The following is a 21,338-nucleotide window of genomic DNA, read 5'->3' as shown; positions in this document are numbered from 1 at the left end:
TAATAGGATATAAGTATGGAGAATATTTATAGCGCAAGGTAAGTAGGTGGAGAGTCACAAATTGCAAAAAAGATAATAATGATAAAAAAAAAAATAAAAGTAAAAATTACTTATTTGAAATTTAATATTTAATGCACTTTGGCTGTGTTTTATTTTGAAAGTCCTGGGCGGAAAATTGGGTATGTGTTTTTGACGCAGCCTTTTCAGTGGCCTTTTATTTTATTATTCCAGTGTGCAGTTTTGGTCTCTGTCCTCCAGGGGTCATCCGCCCCTCGGAGCTTCGTGTTGACCCGGAAATGAACGACCTGCTGGGTCGATGGGTCGGGGTCACCGGGCCCCAACATGGCGTGGAGGAGCTGCTCTGCACTGTTCAGACTGACCGGAGAAGACTTTTTACGGAGTTCCGTGAAGGGCGACAGGTGAGCGCGCACAGCCGGGGAGAGGCAGCGTGCTCCGGTAGACAGAGCTCCGCTTCTTGGAGTTTGCTCCGTTTGCGTCAAGAACAGTTTGTTTAACTGGAGTTAGCTAGCTAACGTTAGCAGAGCAGCTAACAAAGCTAACTGTTGTTTGTTTGTGACTGTTTTCACTTATGTCAGTTTCCATGTGTTCTCGTTAGTTAATCGATTATTTATCAGTTATTTATAAAAGTGTTTATTGCTAATGTTCGGTTATAGCTGTCAATGTTAAAGCGGGACGTGTCTCAGTTGTAGTAACAGACTTATGTTTCCATTTCCTGTGTGTGAGTGTTTTTCTTTACCTGTTGTTCTTTCATGACATATACACGGAAGTTTTGTTTAATGTAGCTTCAGTGGTAAAAACATCATGGGGATTTTCCCTTCCTTTATTAGGTTGGATTTGGTGAAAAAATTAGTGTTGTAAGTAAATTTTCTTAAGTTTGGTTTGGAGTCGATTGCTAATAATTAATGTGGAATTTTTCCGTGAATAAAATCAAATGCTCAAAGTAATTGAAGTCCTCATTGCCTTCAAAACAAATAAAAACGGCCGTATCTTGTAACTGGACTGTTTACTCGGTCAGTATCTTTATAAAACGCTGAATATTTTGGTATAAATACAAAATCCTGTCATTTTCTAATGCAGTCACCAGTTAACCCTCATTCATGCCACTTCAGTAGAGCAACCCTAGATAATCAAATAAACATTAAATTAATTGAGTTTGATGGCCATTGCTGCATCACCTGCTTAAATTACCACTAGATTTCGAATAAAATCATCATAGGAGAACGATTTTCAGTAAAATAAATATCATAGACTCAAAATGATATTGGATGAGAAATAAAACTGTACAGGTTGATATTTTGAGTTAAATCAGATCGAAAGTTGTCTAAACCTCTAAAACATCTGCCAGTGAAATCTGATGATCAGTATCTGTTTATCTCCTGTGTATTAATAAACATTTTATTTAACATTCACTGAATGCAACTAATTATTGGTATCATTATGGATTCATCTGCTGGTACAAAAAAATGTCCAAATGAAAAATGCTGATTACAACTTTGCATAATCCAAGGTGACGTCCTCAGATGTTGTTTTGTCTAAACAGTCCAAAATAACAGAAAATAATTTTCCTGTAGATCGGCTAATCGATTAATGATATCAGCTCTGTGTGTGGCTGCAGATGTCCTCAGGTGGTCGTTTCTGTGGTTGAAGTCCTCTCTCTGTCCACCAGGTGGCCTCACAGTTTCCTGCGGAGATGTGGCTTCAGAAAAGCCGCCAGAAAACCAGAATCCAAGAAGGTGGAGGAGGAGCTGGCACCCCCCCACACAGAGTCCTCTGAGGCTGCGATCCAGCGCCGGACCTCTACCCCACACTGTGACCAGCAGGCTCCACCCAGCTCCCCACGGGCCTTCAGTCGGCTCATCAGACCGCTGGTCTTCACTGTGGGGGTAGGTGATGTTTACTTGTTCATGTCAGATGTGACTTCATCAGGTCAGAGGGACGTGACGGGCAGGTGTTAACTCCATGTCAGTTTACAGGCTGCTCCTTCGGCTCAGCAGCCATCTGGCAGTACGAGTCTGTCAAGTTTCGAGTCCAGAGCTTCTTCAATGAGATCAGAGCTGATTGGCTGGAGAAGCTGCATCCTCAGAAACGAGGAGACATCCGCAAAGAGGTGAGGAGGATGAAAAGAAAGATGAGGAGGATGAAAAAACAAAGAGGTGAGTAGGATGAAAAGAAAGAGGTGAGGAGGGTTAAGAGAAAGGTGAGGAGGATGAAAAGAAAACGTAGATGAGGATGAAAAGAAAAGAGGTGAGGAGAATGAAAAGAATGAAGGAGGATGAAAAAGATGAGGATGAAAACAGGTGAGGTGGATGTAAAAACAAAGATGAGGATAAAAAGAAAGGTGAGGATGAAAGAAAAGGTGGTGGTGAGGTGAGGACAAACCTGTGTAATGAAGCTGATTTGATAAGTAGACCTCACTTCTCAGTGTTGATGCATCATGTCATATGTCAGACTGATGGTGGCGGAGCCACTAGTCCTCTTTTTACCTCTTACCTGATTCCTGATTGGCTTTTTGTATTTCAGATCAACCAATGGTGGAACAGCTTCAGTGAGGGTCAGAGGACGGTCACAGGTGAAATGACTGGGTTTTCTGTGTTTGACTGACAGCAGGTGACACGATTCTGACTTCCTTGTCTCATCCTTTTTCCCCAGGGATCATTGCTGCTAATGCCATAGTGTTCTGCTGTTGGAGAGTACCGTCTCTGCAGCGCTCCATGATCAAATACTTCACCTCCAACCCTGCCTCCAGTGAGTCTGTCTGCTCGTAACGTTAGAAACACACGAGCAGCTGGAAAGTCAAAGCAGCAGTTTGACAGGGTGATTTTCGTGGCTGTGTTTGACAAGAGGCTGTTTTTTGTCATCTTCCTGCAGAGACTCTCTGCTCTCCAATGATTCTCTCCACATTCAGTCACTTCTCTTTCTTCCACCTGGCGGCCAACATGTACGTCCTCTGGAGCTTCTCCACCAGCGCTGTCTCCATGCTGGGCAGGGAGCAGTTCCTGGCTGTGTACCTGTCAGCAGGTACTGCACCTGAAAACTCTGGACTGTAACAGACCGGAGCAGACTGTCAGCAGTGACAAGTTCTGGTGTGAGAGTCACTGATATTACTTTCTATTTGTTCAGGTGTTGTTTCCACGTTCGTCAGCTATGTAAGTAAGATGGCAACAGGGAGACTCGGCCCGTCTCTGGGAGCGGTGAGCAACAAAATAAAAATAATTAGATGTATACATATATTTATTTATTTATTAACCTTTATTTATTGACTGATTGATGACTGGGGCTGAATAAGAAAACACAAATGAATGTTTATTTCTCAGGATTTTGTTCCAGTCTTTTCCTATTTGTTGTGAAATCACGAAAAATTGTTTGGTCTCAAGTAAATAAATAAATAACCTTATGTTAAAGTGACACCAGCAGAGAGGCATGGATTCGGCATTTGCATTGTTTCCCTTCATGTGTGAGGTCTTACTTTGTTTCATACTCTGTGTGTGTGTGTGTCTGTGTCTGTGTTTTCAGTCTGGAGCCATCATGACCGTCTTGGCTGCCGTTTGCACCAAAATGCCTGAAGCCAAACTGGCCATCATCTTCCTCCCCATGTTCACCTTCACTGCTGCCAACGTAAGACTCCACCAGAGGTGGAAAAAGTACAAAAATATTGTACTCAAGTAAAAGTACCAATACTTTGATTAAATATTACTCAAGTAGAAGTAAAAGTACTCATCTGAAAATGTACTCAAGTAAAAGTAAAAAGTAGTTCATTTGAAATGTACTTTAAGTAAAAGTTACTTAGTTACTTTCTTTGTGTGGGGTGTGAGGGTAGTAAAAATAGGACAAGGGGTCAGAAATCCAAAACTATTTTGTTTTTTATTAAAGAACAAGTGTAACAAATGTAAGTGCAATAACAACAACTTCACAACAACTGAACTTCTTGTTCAGTTTAAGTAGCAGCTTAAAGTTAGTTGAGCTCATCCATTTAGTGGTACAACATTAAACATGCTTACTCTCACGTTTTCTCTCTCACCCTCATCATTTGTCACTGTTGGTTCTGACCATTGTTTTACTGTCTATGGTTCTGGCGTGTATTTTTCTCCTGTAGGTTGAATTGTTATTTTTACTCAGTAACGGATAGGATTTATAAAGTAACTAAGTACAATACTTGAGTCAAAACGTACTCAAGTAAAATACAAAATACCGATTTTAAATTGTACTTAAAAAATACAAAATACACACAAAAAGTATTCAATACAGTAACGTGAGTAAATGTATTTTGTTACTTTCCACCTCTGGACTCCACCCACCTGGTTCACCTGACTCACCTGCTCTCCTCTCATCAGAAATTGACCCTCTGTCTCCGTGTCCCCGCAGGCTCTGAAGGCCATTGTTGCCATGGATACGGCAGGTCTGGTGCTGGGGTGGAAGTTCTTTGACCACGCTGCTCATTTAGGAGGAGCCCTGTTTGGAATGTGAGATGTTTTTAATGCTCTGCAGCGTCCTGTCAGCACATACTCCACATATAGTAAAATTATCATCATGTTGCTTTTAAACCTCTTTAAATGTAGATTTATGGGTTTGTGTAAAATTAGGAAAGAGATTTCTTCTTTAAGTGAAGGTTCAGGTGTTTGCCCAATGAAGGTCATCTGGATCTACTTATGAAACAGAGACCGTGTCTATATGTAACAGTGTTTGATTCTTCTGTTACTGTCTTCTGGTTGATGGCTGCATTAATGCCTCAATCAAAAGAATCTCACAAGGTGGCGTGTTTCTGAAGCCCCTTTTTCTACTGGTCAAGAAACCCGCTAAGACCCACTATCATCTCTGCAATGTGAAAGGGAACAATCTGCATTCACACTCAGGTCAAATGACTCTGCAGTAGTCTCTGGTATTTATTAGCTCCGCTTCCGATCAGCTTTGGCGTAAACACAACACCAGAGTGAACACAGTAATCCCCCCCCCCCCCTTTCCTGCTGTGACCTCTGTCAGAGCTCACACACTGTGAACACACCTGCTACCTGTCCACGGTGCTGTTTAACCAGAAACACACCAGACCTACACCTTCCTCTGAGAGTGAGCTGCAGCCCTGAAATAAGTTTTAAAAACACACAGTCACCCACTGATTTTGGTGTAGAAAGGCTATTAGAGGTATTACAACCCTGAAGGATCATCGTCAAACATCAAACACTGGTCCCAGAACAGAAGCAGCTGTTTATGTCAGTGGACAGTACTTACATGAAATGAATACCTGCAAAACTAAAATAAAATTATGTTCATTTTTAATCTGACTTATTTTGATGTTTTGAGGAGAGCTGAGACTGTGGTTTTTCTTCATAATGATGAATGTAAAAATAAATAACAAATCATCCAAATGGCTGTGTTTCTATCAGGGCTATTTTCATTATTGATTAATCAGCAGGATATTTTCTCGATTAATAAGTTCTTTGGTTTTGTTAAACTGTGATGGTGGAAATGTCCATCACAGTTTCTCAGAATCCACGGCGATGCCTTTGTTTAGTCCAAAATCCAAAGACGTGAAGTTTTCAATCATATAAAACAGAAGAACTGAAAATTCCGAGTCCAGGGCCTTTATTTTATTTTCCTCAGTGCCGGAGCCCCAGGCCTTTGTTTGGGACAGGTTGATGTAGACGGGCATTTATTTTAACCCCCCTCCCTTTAATACAGTCTCAACACTCCTCCATGGTCCCTGTTGTCGTGAGAAGTTCACTATAATCTCCATTTCCACAGCAACAGTCACATCAGCTGTTCACCTTTAACATTTAACCATGAATGAAACTCAACAACAATTTTCACATTAAAAGTCTTGAAGCTGTCCTTTTATGGGTAGGCTTTTAATGTGAAGAAAAACATGTCATCTTCAGTGGATTGATGGTTGATGGTCTTATCGTACCTTTATCATTTATTCACTGATCTTTAGATTTGGTTTGTTTTGTCTTTTCTTGTTTTTGTGTGTGTCGGTGATCTGAGTGTCTCTCTGCTCCCTCACTCCTCCAGCTGGTATGTCCTGTTCGGTCACGAGTTGATCTGGAAAAACCGAGAACCTTTTGTGAACCTTTGGCACAACCTGAGAACTCGAGGAGGGCCGGGAGGAGGAGGAGACCGAGGAGGCTCCGTGTGAGGCACTGACACACCGGGACTGATGGAGGGAAAAAAAATCTAAAGTAAATGAATGTAAAGATGTATAAAATGTACAGACGTGCAGAGAAGAGACAACCGCTGCAGCTCCTCTCAGGACTTATGCACCATTCAGCTTCCCCAGGACAGGTGTACAGGAAGCATGAGGGAGTCATGATGTTTCACACAAATACACCTGGATTTAAAATAATAATTAATGTCTATATTTATTATATAATTTATATATAAAATCAACAGATTTAAGTCAAAGATGCCATCCCTATATAAATAATTATCTAATAATTTCTCAGTTAATTATTGGACCAGTGACATGTCCAGTATCATTATACTCCATGTGTAGTTCCCAAACACTTTATTAAAGACATTAAGTTCCGTTCAGAGCAGCAGTTTGTCCTCACACTGGAAGAAATGATCCAGACACTGTTTGAGATTTTTACTTGTTTTTTGTTGATTAAATAGTGATTTCAGGCTCTAATGAAATGTGCATGTTTTCTATGGACCAGTGATGGACCTGCTGTATACAGCTGTGAGTTTCATGTAAAGAAATAAAGAACATATCCAGGACATGTTTTTTTAGGAGTTAAAACCAGCAGCAGCAGGAGAAGTACAGAGTCACTTCTCTGACAGCTTCCCTTCTAGAGTCATTTCTCTTCTAACGTCTTTATTTCTGCTTATTTATGTCTGTTGGATTTATTCAAAGTTAAAGAGTAAAAGCTGCTGGTTCTGATGGCAATTAATACTGATGCCTGCACTGTTCACTGTGGTCTAAATGACAGCTGTTCTGTTCTGTTCTCTGAGTATCAACTTGTGATGGGTTAAAAGTTGTACCACTCTGACAAAAGGATGTGTGAAAATACCAGAGGAAAAAAAGAACAGTGTAAAGTACAATCAGAAGTGTATTTGGAGAAAACAGTGAGTTTATAAATCTGTCTTTTTCTGAATTACACACATGACTTCAGATAATGTTCTGGTCTCTGGGTGTTTGTGGTCTCCTCTGTCTCTGTCTCTGTACTGGACTCAGACAAACCCCGAAGCAGCCTCTGGATCAGGGCTGTCACCAGATCAGGTTTTGACCTGAGGTCCAGTTTTCTGCTCTGATCCTGCTCCTTCTCTGACTGAGGACTGTGATAGCTCGACTCCCTCAGCTGCTCGAAAAGCAAATGACACAGCTCAGTACTAGTTAACCATACATCACAGTATGCTGTAATAAATGTTAAATTAAAAATACAGTTTATTAAATTGGATTTAAAATGTTTATCCTACTTCAATAATAATTTAGCAGCATTGCGGTGTTATTAGATCTATGGTCTGTATGATCACAGATTAAAATGAAGACCAACAAGAATCAGGGTCTGGGTTTTTATCACTGAGTTCAGATTAGTTTTTCATTATTTTATTGTTTGAATAATTAATCACCTCACAAACTGTTTCAATCAGAACTGACCCAGTCTCAGTCTGGTCTGTGGTCCGGACTGAGACTCAGTTTCCAGACTCTCATGGACTGACACTTCATATCTGCAGCTGAACTAAATGATCAGATGCAGAACTCAGTCTCTGTGTGAAGTCACATTGACTAACTCTGCTGCAAAGAGGAGCCACTGTGTTCGCCCACAGGATTTATATGTTGATACCTCTCATTGTGGTTTGTTACGATGAGTCATTAACACAATCACGCCTGAGAACGCCTGACGTTACTCGTGTTGATGTTATCTCGTCTGACCTTCCTGTGGACTCACAGTGTCCAGGCAGATTCATAATAACTGCCTCACTTTTATTCTCCTGTTTTACAGCTGCCCCACAACAGTATGTCCTCAGAATAGACCAGAATAAAATAGAATAGAATAGAATGCCTTTATTCTTCATTGCACAGCTAGGCAACAAAATTTAGTGCATCTCTGTAGTGGCACAAACATTCAAGATAAAAATATAAAAGAAGACCAAACAAACACAATAAATAGCATAAACATGAGTTATCAAAGCAGGTGTGAATAATAAATAGTCTGTGTTGCACCAATTTAGCAGTTTAACAGTATTATTGCATTTAACCAGGATATTATTGCACATACTCAAATGTTTCAGTTTCAGTAAAAACTGTTAAGTGCGGAGGTGCAGGTCTTAATGGACCTACAGCGCCTTCCAGAGGGCAGCAGGGTGAAAAGGTGGTCACCTGGGTGTGACGTGTCCTTGCTGATGTTTGTGGCTGGACATAGGCATCAGGATCTGTATAAGTCCTCAAGTGAAGGCAGCTGTGTGCCAGTGATTTTCTGTGCTGATACAGGGGCACCATTTACAGACACAGCTGGAACAAGAGCAGCTTGGTTAGCTCGGATTAAAATATGAAGTATTTTTATGAAACATGAAACATGAAAACAGAATTCAATTTTCTCAGTTATTTATCCACAGACAAAAACTCTTCAGTCTGTTTCCAGGCCTGTTTGTACTTTGATCTGATTTGATTGGCCATCCAGCTGTTTGATTCAGATGTTGCTAAATCCTGATTGGTGCACAGAGAAAATCAACTGAGCCCCCGCCCACTTCAAACCAGTGTGAAAAGCTACAAAAAAGAAAATAATATGGAAGAAAAACAAACTGCTGTAACTTTGATATCGGCTTCACAGCTCAGAGGAAGGTGACTGAGAAAACAGATGGTCCATGGTCAGAAAAAAAATGGATAAATATCTTTTAAATTTGTGAGAAGGAATGAAAGTGAAAGATTACAGATATTTATCTGTAAGCATAAAATTTCACTTGAAGCAGTTTGATGAATTCACTGTGACCTACAAATATGACGTCAGACGATAAACAGAGAAACAGTTTAAAGTTCACACACACACACACACACAGCAGAGTTTACTGTCTGTACACAATTGTGGATCTGTGTGTGACTCTCAGAAGGGATCTGATAACAATAAAATACTATTATTATTTTTTTATTAGTAAATTATTTATTATTTATTTATTATATTTTACTCCTACAATTTTACCCCTACAAGTTTATGTATCATAAGAATATTAAGAAGACGAGTTCAGAAGAGAAATCAGATCCTTCTGTCTGGAATTAAAACACCTAAAAGTAAATTTAGTTATGAAATAAAACTTGGTCAGTTTTATTTAAACAGCCCAAAATCAAAGATATGTGTTGAGCATACGATACCCTACGTCTTTAAACTCTCAGGATACAAAAAATCTCCAGAGACACTGAAGAATGGTCAGCAGGAAAATGTGTGTATTTCAATATCAAAAGTAACAATATTCATTATGAAAACTTGAGCTCTTAAAGTTACTCTGTGTAGAATATCTATGGAAATTCTTCCAGATTTTTTTGGATTATCTTCCAGTTTATCCTTTTGTCTGGAGTCAATCCCAGTTGACACTGGGCCAGAGGCAGGGTTCACCTGGGCAGGTCACCTGTCTATCACAGGGCTGATTGGCAATATAGTGATGTAGAATTTATGGCAGTTTACAGTTTACATATATGACAAAGAGAAACAGTAGATCCTCATATACTGATATCGATATCCGATATCAATATATTGGCTGATAGTAATTTTATATATTTACATAAAGGCATCCTAACCAGTCTTCATATTGATCTCTCAAATTTCTTTATTACCTCTGCCAAGGAGGTTCTGGTTTCAGCCTTGTTTGTATGTCAGCAAGATTAGACAGTCCAGAACCAATTTTCACCGAACTTGTTGGAGGGATGGACCACAGACAAGCCCAGTACATTTTGGGGCAGATCCAGATCATTAACTGTGACTTTCACTTTTTTTCTCTGAAGTCTGGTGGATGTAGGTCTGAGCTGTCTGAGTGCCCTTCCAGTTTATTGTTATTATTATGACAAAGATCCACACTGAGCAATATAAAAGTCAAAATGTGTCAGAGGTATCTAGTGGAAAACTAAACTGTAATGGAGACAGTTTCTAAATGATCTGAGATATTTTTTGTCCTGCAGTTTACTGTTACTCACCAGCAGACATGATCACAGGTACCTGTGTGTCTACAATAAGCTAACACCAGCTGGCTGCCTAAAAACCTGAACTCAGTGAATCAGTATTTGTTGAGAGGATACAAGCACATTAAAGAAGAACCAACAAAATAAACAAATCCATGTTATCCTCCAGATTTATAAGATTCAGTCATATAGACGAGCCTGGTGGCTGTAAAGAGGCTGAAACCTGCTCATAACAAACAGGGCTGGAGGTGAAACTCTGGGATTCCTGAATGTCAATACTGATGTGTGTTCAGCGGTGGTTCGGCCTTTCCCAGAGTTCATTGACCCTGAAGACCAACAGACCTCAGAGGACCAGACCAGGTTCCCACATCGCAGAAACCAACCCAACAAACAGCAGGAGAGAAGAACGAACAGCAGAGACTGAAACCCAACAAATACTTCACATCCACCTCCTGAGCTGAGCCGACGGTAAGAACTGATGTTAGCACGGATTAAAGCCAGTCTCTGCAGGAACAAAGTTAATCTGTTTGGTGATGAGATGTGGATGTTAGGACCTGATGTGGTTTTCAGTCTGAATTTTTGACAGCAGAACTTGACATTAAATGTATTTTAGATTTTTATTTGGTATGAGAACATGTGACTGACTGGGGAAGTAATTTTAAATTGAAGGGTTGTGGTGGAAATCAGGACACGGAGGTCAACGGGGTCAGATTAGTGACAACCAATAGGCTTAATGTAACTGATTAAACCAGGCTGAAACCTCGTTCTCTAACCTTTGTATTGCTGAACCCACCAGGACCAGGATTTGATTGTTGCTTTCCAACCTGTTTTTACCATAGACCTGATTCTCTGTATGTATGTAATCATGCTGAAGTGAAACATGATGACCTGAAAAACTGGTAACTATTCAGGAAAGAATTGTGACTGTTGACTTTCTGGTGGCAAAGGTGGGACGTTATGACACAGTTACAGGATAAAGCTGCTGTATAAGGATTCTGTATTTTTCTTATTGTCAACAAAGTAGAGATTGAGTTTGGACCCGATCCAAAGGAAACCACTGAAAACCTACTGTAACACAACACTGACAGATTAATTTAAAGAAAATAAGAGACCTAGTCTGACAGGCACCCCAGGATGGTCAGACCCTGACTGCATCTCAGAATTCATCTCGGTTCAGACCAAAACTGACCCAAACACAGGGGATATCCCTGCTGCTCAAAATACACACTAGATGCAACTGCCACTGAAAATAGTCCCCAACTAACACACTACTTCCTCCTGTTTGTATGATAGAAATCACACTGTCCAGCTGTTTTAGAAAACTACTGATCCTTTTTTCATGAAACAATATATTTGTGAGGTGTTTTAAAGATTTACATCTTCAGTAGGAAACAGTGTGCTCAGAGTTGAGAGCCAGACAGAGAAGGGAAGGCAAAGAGTGTTGAGACAGACTAACAAATACAAACAATTTTGATTTGGGATTTGTTAAACCAGACGGCCCAGAGGGAACATCAGCCCTCCACCTTCTCATGTGAGCCACAACTACTTAATAAGATGGTAATATTTTATGTTTGATGTTGTGAGTACAGATTAAATGAGAAAGTTCCAATATAACCAATTTGTCTGTCATTTGGGTCCTTTTTGAAGGCACTGAACTGTTTTGTTGTTTATTAGCCAACTGACAGAAAATTACCATTTTAGTAAAAGTTTAATCCTTTGAGTCATTTCTAAACAAAACCTTAGGGAGGAGGGTTGGACAAAACTTCAAGACTTTTAAAGATGTTATCTTAGCCTTTGGGAAACTGATGGGAATTTGTTTGCCATTTTATAGACAAAGCAATTAATCAATACAAAAAAATTATCAGCAGATTAATTGAAAATAATTGCTAGTTGCATCCCTTTATATTGAGTGGAAATATAAAAAGGACCAAGAATAGAGCCCTGAGGAACCCCATAGGTAAATCCTGACTTCTGGATGTGGATGTAGGCAGCCAACATGGTTGCTAACGTGTTATCCAAAACTGTTTTAGAGGATCATAACATGTCAGATGCTGAGTGTCTCTATGCCCCTTCGTAGTTAAAGAACACTTGCTGTCTTGCAGTTTGTTTGGTCTCACAGCTGGTTGGTGTTGATGTCCTGCTGTGTTTCCAGGTGTTCCAGGTGTGTGTGGCGACATAGCAGCATGGCAGTGGGTCTGCAGGTCGTGGGTCTGGTTCTGGGGGTGGTGTCCTGGTGTCTGCAGTCCAGCTGTACGTCCTCTCAGGTGTGGAAGGTGAGGAGTCAGGTGGAGTCGCTCACCAGCAGCCAGTGGCAGTTTGAAGGTCTTTGGATGAGCTGTGCTGCCACCTCGCTGGGGTCACTCCAGTGCAGCAGGTTCAAGACGGTGCTGGGACTGCCAGGTGAGGACCCAACACTGGAACACTGTGTTCTGTTAATTTTCTATTTTTATTTGAGTTTATTAAAAATTACATTACAAAAAAACAGACCACATCACAACTACATCACACAGAGTCTGACAAAGGGAATCTAGGAATAGGCTGCACAGAAACTATTAAAATTTAACATAGGTGATCAGATGGTAACATTCAGTACATATGTAGCTTGAGTGTCCAATTAGGGGAGAAATGGTAGTAAAAGGGGCACAACAACTCCACCTGGAGAAACATCTCAGGATATACTATCCCAAAACCTTAGATGTGTCAAATGGATCCAAGGACACAGGGTCGTTACAAACAAGGCAGACATGATTTTAAAGACAAAATATTTTATTAGAACCAAAAATATAAAATAGCAGGGAATGGAACTGCTGAAAAGGAAAAGATATTAAAGGCAAATGAAAATCACAGCATATATAATGGATAAAACTCTATTTTGTTAAATGTATAGATTTTTAACCCTTATGCCCTCCTCAGGCATTTTTGTACATTTTTCTCAACTTTTTTTTTGATTTTATTATCATTTTGGCTGTGTTACAGCTTGTGGCATAAATTTTTGCAAGAACTTTTCTTTTTAGTAAAATTTTTGAAATCCAATGTCTTTTACTCTTACATGTCTTTTATACTCTATTGATGCATTTTGCACCCTCTGGACACCTTCGTGGCAAAAATGCTTTTAAATCATCATACATCAATATTTTTTTCTGCTTTTTTTTTTCATAAATCACATAAACATCTTCAAACTTGCTCAAAACTACCAAACATTCAATCATTTTAAGGATTTTAACCCTTTCAATGCCAGTTTAATTATTTGAATTATTAATTATTTATTACAAAAAAAACACAAAAAATTAATTATTTTCCATATAATAAATAGTAGGGAGATGAGGCTTTGGTGGTGATTAGAGTCTTGGATATGTCAAAGATTAACAACAAAATTGATTTGATTGCATTAGTATTTTTTATGTAGTGCGAGATACTCCCTCTGGACACCTTCATGGCCAAAAATGCCTCATTGACTTCCATTAAAACCACATTTTTTAATCTCACTGCCATTACAGTATAAAACCATGCATTCTGTAATGTCAGCATTTCATTTTGAAGAAAAGTAGTGATATTTGATATTTTTACTGTATTCCACCAGATTCAACCATTTTCCCATTGTAGGCCAATGCATGAAATTCTTGTATTTTTACCTGTTACCTGTAGCCATGTGACTACCAGGGGGCCCCAAGAGTTTCTTTTGTGTGTGTGTGTGTGTGTGTGTGTGTGCGTGTGTGAGCGTGGTTGTGTGCGAACTTGTAAGCACGCACTGATCATTTCAGGGGTGAAAAAAGGGCATATTTTGAGGGATGTGTTTCATGTGTCTTTGAAGAGGTGCTTGAGTAAAAACATGGCCTCCTGCCTTTGTACTCAAAAACAAAAACAACTGTTAGTGTGTATATGAAGAAGACGCAAGTTTCAAGGGGGAGTCTGACATGGAATGCTGAGAGTCGAGAGGAGACTGAGGATCCTGCCCATCCTAACACTGAGTTACAATGAAGAACAGGCAAGTCTGGTCTTCATCTCATGCCGAGACGCTGCGTTACATTCAGGCACCCACCAGCATGATGCCAGAGCCCACGAGATATGCCATATCAAGAATCCACGATGTGGCATCCTCTTTTGCCCTTTTCTTCACTCCTGACGTGATGCAGCTGATTTTGCAAATGACAAACCTACACGGGAGGCGCTCTGTGTCAGGATGGAGTGATGTGGATGCCCAAGAGATTTGAGCATACATAGGACTTCTTATCCTGGCAGGTGTGTACAGGTCTAAAGGGGAATCTACCTGCAGCCTGTGGGAGACCAGTCTTCAGGGCCACCATGTCCCACAAATGATTTCAAATGATAAGCGCCAGCCTCCGATTCGATGACCGACTCACCCATCCTTCTCATAAAGTTTTTTGCTTTCCGGAATATGTGGACACAGTGCCTCCCACTCCTGTTCAATCCAGGGGATGACATCTGCTTGTAACCTTCAGAGGCCGCTGCAAATTCCGGCAGTACATGCCCAGCAAGCCAGCAAAGTAGCGGCTGAAAATCTGGGTCCCTGGTAGTCACATGGCTCCATAATATAACTGGTAAAAGTACAAGAATTTCATGCATTGGCCCATGTTTTTACTCAAGCACCTCTTCAAAGACACATGAAACACATGCCTCAAAAGACGCCCTTTTTTCACCCCTGAAATGATCAGTGCGTGCTTACAGATTCGCACACACCCGCACACACACACACACACACACACAAAACTCTTGGGGCCCCCTGGTAGTCACATGGCTCCATAATATAACAGGTAAAAATACAAGAATTTCATGCATCGGCCTACAATGGGAAAATGGTTGAATCTGGTGGAATACAGTAAAAATGTAAAATATCACTACTTTTCTTCAAAATGAAATGCTGACATTACAGAATGCATGGTTTTATACTGTAATGGCAGTGAGATTAAAAAAATGTGGTTTTAATGGAAGTCAATGAGGCATTTTTGGCCACGAAGGTGTCCAGAGGGAGTATCTTGCACTACATAAAAAATACTAATGCAATCAAATCAATTTTGTTGTTAATCTTTGACATATCCAAGACTCTAATCACCACCAAAGTCCCATCCCCCTACTATTTATTATATGGAAAATAATTAATTTTTTGTGTTTTTTTTGTAATAAATAATGAAATAATTCAAATAATTAAACTGGCATTGAAAGGGTTAAAATCCTTAAAATGATTGAATGTTTGGTAGTTTTGAGCAAGTTTGAAGTTGTTTAAGAGATTTATGAAAAAAAAGCAGAAAAAATATTGATGTATGATGATTTATGTTTTACCACTTATCTGCATCCAAATGTTCCCAACCACAACAATTGCGGGAACCAGCAAGAAACTGCACAGAAGCCAGCAGGTTCGTTTTATAACCTGGCCCTGATGAGGGAATTTGCTGGAGGGGAGGAGGAGTCCTCACAGGGCTGCATTCACCAACCCTACACTGGGAACATTCCCCACTAAACAAACAAATAATAATATCTATTACTGTAAAGATCTATGTGTCAAAGCTCAATCCACCACTGCAAAACTGTGGATCTGTGGACAGGAGTGTATTTCCAAGCTGCTAATAGTGTGAGATTAGTATATATATTGTAGTAAAGATCCCTATTTCTTTCATTTTCCTCTCCCTTTCTTCACATACCTCACTTCCTTTCCTTTCCTTATTACTGATTGGCTCTTGTTTTCACCCTCCACCCCTCATTTACCTGATAGATTTCACCTGGGCACTAGAAGATTATTTGAGCACTTCACTCCGCTCATTCACTTTTTTCACCTTCATGTGGGGCAGCAGTTATTGAATCCACTGCCCATGTGTGTCTTCCCTTTCATGTTTGAAATAAGTATTTGAGAATAAACCTTCGTTGGATTAGATTGATGTTTCATGACCTTTGTTCTTTCATCATGCATCCTGACCTGATGCCCATGGTGATAGTTAACATTTTCTGAACCTCCTACTCAACATATCCAGTGAACACCACCTGTCCTGTCTGTTGCTGCTTAATAATCAGAGTCTGGGATTTAATGATAAATCATGATGCGTGCAGAGATAAAACAGCAACAGATTTCCAAAAAACAACCTCTTTGCTTCTTACAATGCCAACATGAAAATGACATGTCAATATTTATCTCATGCATCCTCTCTGTGATATAATACAATCTGTGCAGCATCTTACAGAGAAGTAACTTAAGTCATAAATAATATTTATGAACATTCAGATGGAAATAATGTTTCTCTTCAGCAGTTATGTTGCCATTTCAGCCAGAGATTACCTGCATTTGTTACACTTAAAAGAACGGCAATCCTCTTGTGTAGCACATTAAATTTTATTCTGTAGGAACAACAATAAAAACACACATCAGTCCTCAGCATCTGTGTCTGACGATCTCACTACTACTGTCTGACGTCTTGCTCGCTCCGCTACTGAGCAGCTGAGATAACTCACAATACCGTACACTTTAAACAGGTCAACAACATTCAAAGTATCAACATGTAATCATGTACTGAACACCTTTTTTTAACCCAAATACTCATATCCAATGAACTCTATTTAAACCCAAGTATTTATTATTGTCACCGTTTTTTAGCGCCACAATGCACGCGAGCCGAATAGCCGCAAGCTAGCGCTGCAATGTATGCGAGCTCTAATAGTGTTAGCCTGTTTGTCATGTGTCACGTTCAGTCCAAGGCTTTTACACACAATATCACTTCTCTATTCCTTTCCGGTTATGATTTCTGAACCCCTTACCTGTAGGAACAACAATAAACACACACATCAGTCCTCAGCATCTGTGTCTGACGATCTCACTACTACTGTCTGACGTCTTGCTCGCTCCGCTACTGAGCAGCGTCAGCTACCGAGACCGTGTAGACACAGCGCCCTCTGCTGACCAGGCGTTCCCACCGTGTAAATACAAATATTCATCAGAAAATGAACGAAAACCATAATCAAAATATCACAAAGTGATTTCAGCCTGCTTTTAAAAGTCCTTCGCTGTTAATAATATATAAAAAATAATAATTCCCGCGATTTCTTAATTTCTTAAATGGGGGGCAAAATATTTTGATCAAGTCCTAATGTCTCTGACACACTTTCAATGTCTCTAAAAACACTTTGTGCCACACATTTTCAGGGGCATTTGTAATAAATGCTACATGAATTCTATAAACATTATCTCTGCTTCTTCATTATTAAGAAAGTGTTAGCCTTTAAGTAAACCTTTACCCAGACGTTTGTGAGCTGCAGCCCTTTAAACTATGGTCTGTCCCAGCTCACCTGCAGGCCTGCAGGGCTCTGATGATCCTGTCCATGCTGGTCAGTCTGGCCTCCATCATTGTCTCTGTGCTGGGACTTAAGTGCATCAAGATCGGCAGAACCTCGGAGCCCACGAAAGACCAGATCGCCCTGAGCGGAGGAATCATGTTCATTCTGTCTGGTATGTGGCTCTAGAACTGTGGTGGGTTTAAAGAGAGAATTCAGTTATTAAAAGGCCCCCGTTCATCAGACCTGCAACCTGTGAGCTATGTCCTTTACCATGAGATCATTTCCTCATTTAATTTTGACACGTTGAATTAATTAAAATGCATGAGCATGCAAGAGAACTCTCAGATTAATTGGCATTTTGTGAATGACAGTCGTTAAAAGTAAAACAGGATGCTGGGGTAAGTTATACATAAACCACTTCTATGAAACAGGCCCCAGATAGTTTACTGCAAAGTGAGTGTGGAGTGTGATCAATTAATCAGCTGCTGATCTGAATCTCACACACACATCCTGGTGGAGCCCACCTGATGGTCAGTTCAGTAGCTGGATGATGCCACGCATGATCTTCGTTGTGTTAAAGTTATCAAACTTGTTCCACACGTTGACTGTATAAAGATGGATGTAGCCTCTGTGACGTCACCCACAGGTCTCTGAAGAGTGATTTTGAAGCTCAGAGAGCTGCTCCACCATCGCCATCTTGGCAGTACCTGACTCCGCCCCTAACTCCAAGCTAATCCAAAAATGGTCAAAGAGTTGGGGCATGTACTCACCCACCTGTCACTCAAAGAGGCCATACAGGGATGACAGGATGGAGCTGTCCTTTTGCTCTGTGGTTTGCTCTTTTATAACTGTTGCAGTTTCAGTCTCTGTCTGTAAGACTCAGCAGGTTTTCTCCACAGGGAAGAAGAACAAGTTTTCAGTTTGTACAACCATTATGAGGAATCAGTGGTGTTGTCATGTATATGTATGTATGTTTCTGTCAGATCATATTCAGTGACAGTTTTCTCTCTCAGGTGTCTTCACTCTGACAGCTGTGTCCTGGTATGCTGCTAGAGTCATTAACGACTTCTATGACCCGCTCTATGGAGGAGTCAGGTCAGTAACACACACACACACACACACAAGCACACAAACACACACACGCGCGCATGCACCGACACACACGCACACACACGCACAAACACACACACACACACACACACACACACACAAGCACAAGCACACAAACACACACACACTCGCGCATACACGCACGCACCCACACGCACACGCACGCACACACTACATCTGCTGTTGTCAGTGATGATGACGTGTGTTGGTGCTGCAGGTTCGAGCTGGGTACTGGTCTGTATCTGGGCTGGGCGGCCTCCTGTCTGGCCGTACTGGGAGGATCTATGCTCTGCTGCTCCTGCAGGAAGACCTCCCTCGTTCCCCCCGCTGGGTAAACCCACAGCACCACACTTGTAGTACTGGATGTTGTCCACACAGGGGCGCCATCAGCCACTTGAACTGCTGTCTATGACTGTGTATCATGCACTCTATCATACAGTCAGTTTCAACACCACTGCCACAGAGAATACTGGAATCTGATTAGCTTAAGGGTGGTCAGTCAGACCCAAACCAGAACAGACGTGTGGGAAAACTTTCCAGAGCCCAATGTGCATAAATAGATTTTCAGAGAGAGACCTGATCTGAGAGGGACCCCTGAGAAGTCCCCAGTCTGAACGACCCAGACACAATTAGTCTTGACCCTAAAAGGTGTGGGACATGAACAGAGCAAAACGCAGAGAGAACAGTACTAGCCCCAGCATGGCAGAGGTCTTCTCTGGTCCACACAGTTCCTAGTATCCAAGTCTCCTCATCGGAACCTGTTTAGGACAGATCCAAATTATATTCAGTCTGCTCAGGTCCAGGTGAGTCATCAGATCAGTGCTGACAGATAGTCACCTTGGATCCATTATGGTATCACACATGTTGATACACAGACCTGAGACCTGCAGCTATACAGTAAGACCCTACCAGACCTGGTGGGGCTGGAGATAGTTTGGACCTGGACTGACTCTGGTTGGGTCTCAAAAGCTCTGGCCTGTGTGTGTAAAAATAAATATCTTTTAATAACTTTACTGGTTTAAGACACTGACCATGTAATGGCAGTGTCATTGGTTCTGGCTGGAGGCCTTTGCTGCATGTCATCCCTCTCCCCCCTCATTTCCTGCTGTCTCTCTACTGTCCAGTATGGCTGCTGGTTGGTCAACATTCTGCATGTGTTGCTCCATGTAAAAACAATGACACAGACAAGAAAAATGATGACTACAAAAGTTGCAGATGATAGTAACATTTCTGAATCTTTAATGAAGCACCAGCTTTGTTGTGCATGAATCATTAATTGGCTGTGCATCACAAGCCAGTGTCTGTTTATCCAAAGATGGACTGTTACAGGAAGGAAACACCACTCTGTCTTGTTTTTGTATTTGAGAATACAGCGAGTATCTTTTTAGATGTGAAATATTACAAGTCTTTTGGTGTAAGTCAGAACTATTGTGGCGTTGAGTCGCTCTGCCTTCTGTCTTGTGTGCTCCTGCAGGCAGTTTTCATACAACTACTCCACAACAAGTCGAGGACACAGCATCTACAGAGCAGCTCCGGCCTCAGACAGCGGCAGCACCAAAGCTTACGTCTGAACCTCCCAAGCACTGCTGCTTCCTGTCTGATCTACTGTCTCAGCACAGACTCAGAAACATCACAGTCTCATTCAGGATCATGTTGACTTTAAAGAATCTTCGAATTTTGGGGCAAAACCTTTTTTTTATAAACACAAAATTAAACCGAACCAATTAAACCAATGTATTTTCTACTAAAGAAATTTTATTGTGAAGGGCACGGATCATTTGATTTTTGCCTATTCCTTTGTATTATTGATTGATTGATTGTCTACTTAAAAACGTGTAATTACATGAGGATGAGCCATGTGTTAAGTGTTAGATTTGGACATGTTGTAAATAAAATGTTTCCTGAATCTGTTTTCTATTCTCTGGAGATTGATTTCGAAGTGTTGTTCAGAGGGCATAGATTCCTTAAGCCTGATACAAGTCTGATAAGGTTATCTTTATTATGAACTCATTTCCTGATGCTAAGACAATAAATCCCATTTCTGATTGAGTTGAACTGACAGAGAGTCAGTAACTCTTCACAAAATGAATTAAAGAACAATCCTGAAAAATGTCAGGGGGAGTAAACGGTGCAGTGCAGAGCAAGCAAGTAAGCAAAACTTTATTCATACATATTTCATTCCAGGTGGAATCAAGGAAGTTATCAAGGAAGTTACAACCACAGAAACTATGTGGATAGTGTAAAAATAAAACATTAGACACAAACTGAAACAAACACATAAATGATATGTATGAATTAAAAACCATTACTAAAATAAAGTAATTAAGACCAACAACTGATCAGTGAAAAGGTGTGGAAAATAAAACAATTAAAAAAGTAGGAATAAAATGTGAATAAAAAATAATAAATAGTCCAATAAAAATAAGACATATAAAACCAATAACAGAATGAAAGTAAAAAAAAAAAGGTAAATTAAGAGCAGCAAACCAGACCACTGGAGAGCAGACTAAAAAGGATCAGATTCAAAAGATGATAGCGTAGCAGCACCTCTAATATCATTAGGTAACATGTTCCAGTGGCTTGGTGCATAAAAGCTGAAGGAAGTTTCACTAGTTTTTTATGGAGACCCAGGGAATAACCAGACAGCCTGTTCCAGCTGACCTGAGGGGTTGAGCTGGTTCACAAGCAGGTTAGATGGATACTGTAGGTGCAAGATCATGTAAGGCCTTCAAAACAAGCATTTAAATTTTAGAATCAAGTGTAAAATTGACTGGAAGCCAGTTTAACAACCACAGCACAGGTATTATATGGTCGTAGTTAAAACTCTGGC

The 21,338-nt window shown here is 40.5% G+C and overlaps 2 protein-coding genes across 3 annotated transcripts; both read left to right on the top strand.

The window, feature by feature from the left end:
* Window positions 1–307: 307 nt before the first annotated feature.
* Window positions 308–7,345, top strand: parl (presenilin associated rhomboid like). The gene is made up of 10 exons (XM_022738680.1): window positions 308–419; window positions 1,688–1,904; window positions 1,988–2,128; window positions 2,542–2,590; window positions 2,671–2,766; window positions 2,890–3,039; window positions 3,142–3,212; window positions 3,535–3,636; window positions 4,384–4,481; window positions 6,025–7,345. Exons 1-10 carry the CDS (start codon window positions 343–345, stop codon window positions 6,146–6,148), a joined length of 1,125 nt encoding a protein of 374 aa, XP_022594401.1. The 5' UTR covers window positions 308–342; the 3' UTR covers window positions 6,149–7,345.
* A 3,112-nt stretch (window positions 7,346–10,457) lies between these two features.
* Window positions 10,458–20,418, top strand: LOC111216935 (claudin-1-like). 2 transcript variants are annotated; one of them, XM_022738595.1, is made up of 6 exons: window positions 10,458–10,588; window positions 12,273–12,520; window positions 17,406–17,570; window positions 18,412–18,493; window positions 18,726–18,839; window positions 19,983–20,418. In XM_022738595.1, the coding sequence occupies exons 2-6, from the start codon at window positions 12,304–12,306 to the stop codon at window positions 20,077–20,079; spliced, it is 675 nt and encodes a 224-aa protein (XP_022594316.1). In that variant the 5' UTR covers window positions 10,458–10,588; window positions 12,273–12,303; the 3' UTR covers window positions 20,080–20,418. The 2 variants fall into 2 exon arrangements, with proteins under 2 accessions (XP_022594316.1, XP_022594317.1); XM_022738596.1 differs by lacking the exon at window positions 18,726–18,839.
* The last annotated feature ends 920 nt before the right edge of the window (window positions 20,419–21,338 follow it).

The sequence above is a fragment of the Seriola dumerili genome, unplaced genomic scaffold (genome assembly GCF_002260705.1).
Source record: "Seriola dumerili isolate Sdu_G_001 unplaced genomic scaffold, Sdu_1.0 BDQW01000036.1, whole genome shotgun sequence".
In the NCBI taxonomy this organism is placed as follows: Eukaryota; Metazoa; Chordata; class Actinopteri; order Carangiformes; family Carangidae; genus Seriola; species Seriola dumerili.
This window is presented reverse-complemented; position numbering and strand designations above follow the sequence as displayed.